At 38.0% G+C, this 4,093-nt stretch overlaps 1 protein-coding gene across 1 annotated transcript in view; it reads right to left on the bottom strand.

Annotated features, from left to right (window-relative positions):
* The window catches only part of THOC2 (THO complex 2), an 85,380-nt gene that overhangs the window by 28,573 nt on the left and 52,714 nt on the right, over positions 1–4,093 (bottom strand). Inside the window, exon 20 of the mRNA XM_006885061.1 lies at positions 2,060–2,177. Coding sequence (XP_006885123.1) covers positions 2,060–2,177 — 118 coding nt within the window. The remainder of the gene's footprint in view (positions 1–2,059; positions 2,178–4,093) is intronic.

The raw sequence follows: 4,093 nt of genomic DNA, 5'->3' as shown, positions 1-4,093 counted from the left end.
TACACCCTTCCCAATTTTGAACCATGCAGTGTGGACATATCCCTGGCGTACACCCTTCCCAATTTTGAACCATGCAGTGTTACCCTGCTCTGTTCTGACAACTGCCTCTTGGTCCAAGTATAGGATTCACATTAGCATGATTAAATGTTCTGGGATTCCCATTAGTAGATAATATTCTGCCCAAGGCATCCTTAAGTATGGCAATTCAAAGTTTGAATTCATTCTTCAGTTCCTTGAGCTTAAGAAATGCTGAGTGAGTTGGGCCCATTTTATTTTCTGATTCCATTTCCTTGCACATTTCATTGTAATATTATACTTTGTCTTCCCGCGCTGCCTTCTGAAATCTCCTGTTCAGCTCTTTAATATCTTGAATTCTTCCCTGTGTTTTGGCTTCTCAGTGCTCTAGTGCAATATTTAGAGTCTCTTCTGATATCCATTTTGGTCTTTGTAATGACCTTTTGCACTGTTCCTGGATGATATTCTTGATATTCTCCCACAACTCATCTGGTCTTTGCTCATTGGTGTTCAAAGCCTCAAAACTTGTTCCTGAGATGGTTCAGGTAGGATAGACTCAAGGTCATATTTGGTTCCCAGGGATTTAATTTTCCTCAGTTTCAGCTTGAACTTGCATATAGTTGGTGGTCTGTTCCACAATCAGCACCTGGCCTAGTTTTCACAGCTGATACTGAGCTTCTCCAGTGGTTCTTTCCAGAGATATAATCAATCTGATTCCTATTACATGCAAGCAAGATTTTGCTGAAGATTATCCAAAAACGACTGGAACAGCACATCAACAGAGAACTACCAGAAGTGCAGGCTGGATTTAGACGGGGTCGTGTTACTAGGGATATTGTAGCTAATGTTAGATGGATCTTGGCTGAAAGCAAAGAGTACCAGAGGAATGTTTATTTATGTTTCACTGATTATGCAAAGGCATGTGTGTGGATCACAACAAACTGTGGCTGACTCTGAGAATGGTATGCCAGAACACGTGATCGTGCTAATGCAAAACCTATACTTGAACCAGGAAGCAGTCATCAGAACAGAGCAAGAAAACACTGCAGGGTTCAAAATTGGGAAGGGTGTACACCAGAGATGTGTCCTATCTCCATACATTTTCAACCTGTATGTAAAACAGATTATCCGGGAGGATGGTCTGTATGAGAAGTGTGGCATCAGGACTGGTGGAAGATTCATCAACAATCTGTGTTATACAGATGACACAACCCTGCTTGCTGAAAGTGAGGAGGACCTGAAGCACTTGCTGCAGAAGGTCAAGGACTGCAGCCTTCAAAAAAAATTGAGGCTCAACATCAAGAAAACAAAGATTCTCACCACTGGGCCAATTAGTAGCATCAGGATGGATCGTGAAGAGAATGAGATTGTTCACTGCTTTAGTTTGCTTGGCCCCACAGTCAACACTTTTGGCACCAGCAGCCAGGAAATTAAAAGATGTATTGCGAATGGGCAGTTTGTGGTTAGAGACCTCTCCAAAGTAGTGAAGAGCAATGGTGTCACTCTGGAAACCAAAGTGTGTCTGATACAGGCCATGGTCTTTGCAATCACTTTCTATGCGTCAGAGAGCTGGACAATGACTAGGGAGGATAGGACAATTGATGCCTTTGAGCTGTGGTACCATGGGCTGCTAAGAAAACAAACATGTTCATCCTGAAGTGGGTGAAACCAGGTTGCTCCTTGGAGGCAAAGATTCTGAAGCTTCGTCTGACATAAACTGGACATATTGCAAGGAAAGACCAGTCCTGTTTGACATCCTGTTTGAGAGGATGAAGGGACAGTGCAGGAGTAAGATCCTGTATGAGGTGGATTGATTCAGTGACTGGGGTAATGGGGGTAGGTGTGTCAGAGACAGTAAGATTGGCAAAGGATAGAGCAGAATTTAGAGCTGTTGTACATATGGTCACTATGAGTCACAGGAGACTCGACAATACATAACAAAAACAACAAATCAATTTTGAAAATTACTTTATGTACTTCTGTATTATATAAATTCTTTAACATGCACACCTTTTGAATTTTAAAGAGAATCAGCAACACTCACCTCTGCTTTTAGCTGCTCCCCACCAGTCATAGCCTCTAGTTGCTCCATTGTCATTTCTTCTGTAATTTCTATTCCTGCCATTTTTTGTACCACTTCTTTCAATATAAGCAAGTCAAAACTATTTTAAAAAAGAAAAACAATTTATTGTAAATAAGCTTTAAATAAAAATAGCAACATATTAATTATCGTATCAACAATCTAAATTATTTCTATGTAATTTTGAGGGAGTGGGCTGAGTGGTTTTTCTTTCAAGGTGGAAGCACTAGATTCCTAGAATGACACAAAAATTATCTGGCATATATGTTTACATTTATTTTATGCACTTTTCCCATTTCTTCAATATAGTTCTGATTTCCATTAATCCATCTCCATTTCCTTTCTTCATCTCCTTATTGCATGCTGCCTTTCCCTTCACCCATCCTTAAAAATCTCTAATTTTTTACTTCCCTCTCTTTGCATCCCTGGTAACCATCCAATAACAATTCTACCTGTGTAAGAACATTTTAGTTTTTGTAATAGTGGTCTCACATATTATTTGTTCTTTTGTGACTAATTTAACTCAGCATAATATCCTCCCAATATATACATAGTATGCACTGTCCCTGAATTCTCTCTTGTTCTGAAATGGTATTGTGTGAATGTGTCATAGTTATTTGTTTTAGTGATGCTGGGTTTGGTATTTTTCTTTTCTATTTTTTATTTAAGTGAAAGTTTACAAATCATACTGGGTTTTTATTCAATTATGCAGAGATATGCTTTATAACATTAATTATACAATTTATTAATATATTAGTTAGAATATCAAACTCTTGTTATGAATGTATCAGTTTCTTTATCCATTCATCTGCTGATGGATACTTGGGTAGTTTCCATCTCTTTAGGTGGGGGGTGTGTGTGTCTCTCTCAAAGTCACTTCTTTGGATATGGATCTTGCAGTCGGATTGCTGGATCAAACAGTACATTTATTCAACTTGCTAAGTAAGTATAGAACTGCTTTCTAGAATTATTGCAACATCTTACAGTCCCACCACACTCATTCCTTTGAGTCTGTTTCAACTCACAGTTACATTCTATCAGGCCTCCTCAACTCAATTTTTATAGCAGAAGAATCCCCAACTTTCTCCCCTCGATCTGCTAGTAGATTCAAACCACTAGAGACATTCAAATAATTCAAATTCACTACGGACTACAAGGTATCAGGACAGGAGCAAATACTCAAATTTCTTATCTGTAAAGTTAACCACTGTCCAGTTATTTAATCCACAATGCAGTAAGTTCTGTCAAAAGAGGATGTACGATATTCCTATTACTCAAAAACTTATCAAAAAATAAAAATGAGTAAAAATGCCTTTTTAGGGAAATACAGGTAATAGTCAAATAGCAAATTTATTTGCATTTCTCTATGCTGATTATCACCCCTCTTTTCAAGTTCACACTGAACTTATCCCATTCATTCACCACCCCACCAACTTCTGCTATCCTAGTGATTTTCTTCACCCATCTGCTTTTCCTGCCCCCACTTCTTCCCTTAATAATCTTCTTCTAAACATTTATACATATCTTGCTTAGTTGTCCTATTTTCACAATAGTTACTCTTATGTACTATTTGTCCCTATGTGACAGAGTTATTTCACTCAGTAAAATGCTCTCTAGACTCTCCCATGTTGTACAGTATTTTATGAAATAATTGTCCCTTAGTGCTACATAGTATTCCTTTCTCAATGAATTAATTTGCTGATGGGCATTTGGGCGGTTTTCCTATACTTGTTATTGTGAATTACAATATGAGCATAGGTATACATACGTTCACTCAACTGAAACACAACATGTACGAATGATTATATGCAAAACAATATCATTTTCTTTTAAAAGTCTAAGGAACACAAACAAATTTTTAAAGGCTCATTAAAGTATGTGTTGAAAATACACATAGTAGTAGCTAAGAGAATACGCCATCCCCTTTTCCTTATGACTCAGGGTGAAGTCTCTCTCAGGGAGGAGTGATAGGGAATGGCAAAGGACACACTGACAAAG

This window comes from Elephantulus edwardii, unplaced genomic scaffold (genome assembly GCF_000299155.1).
Source record: "Elephantulus edwardii isolate Elephantulus edwardi_28Jun2011 unplaced genomic scaffold, EleEdw1.0 scaffold00040, whole genome shotgun sequence".
NCBI lineage: Eukaryota > Metazoa > Chordata > Mammalia > Macroscelidea > Macroscelididae > Elephantulus > Elephantulus edwardii.
The sequence above is the reverse complement of the archived record's forward strand: the minus strand, read 5'-3'. Positions and strand labels throughout refer to the sequence as shown.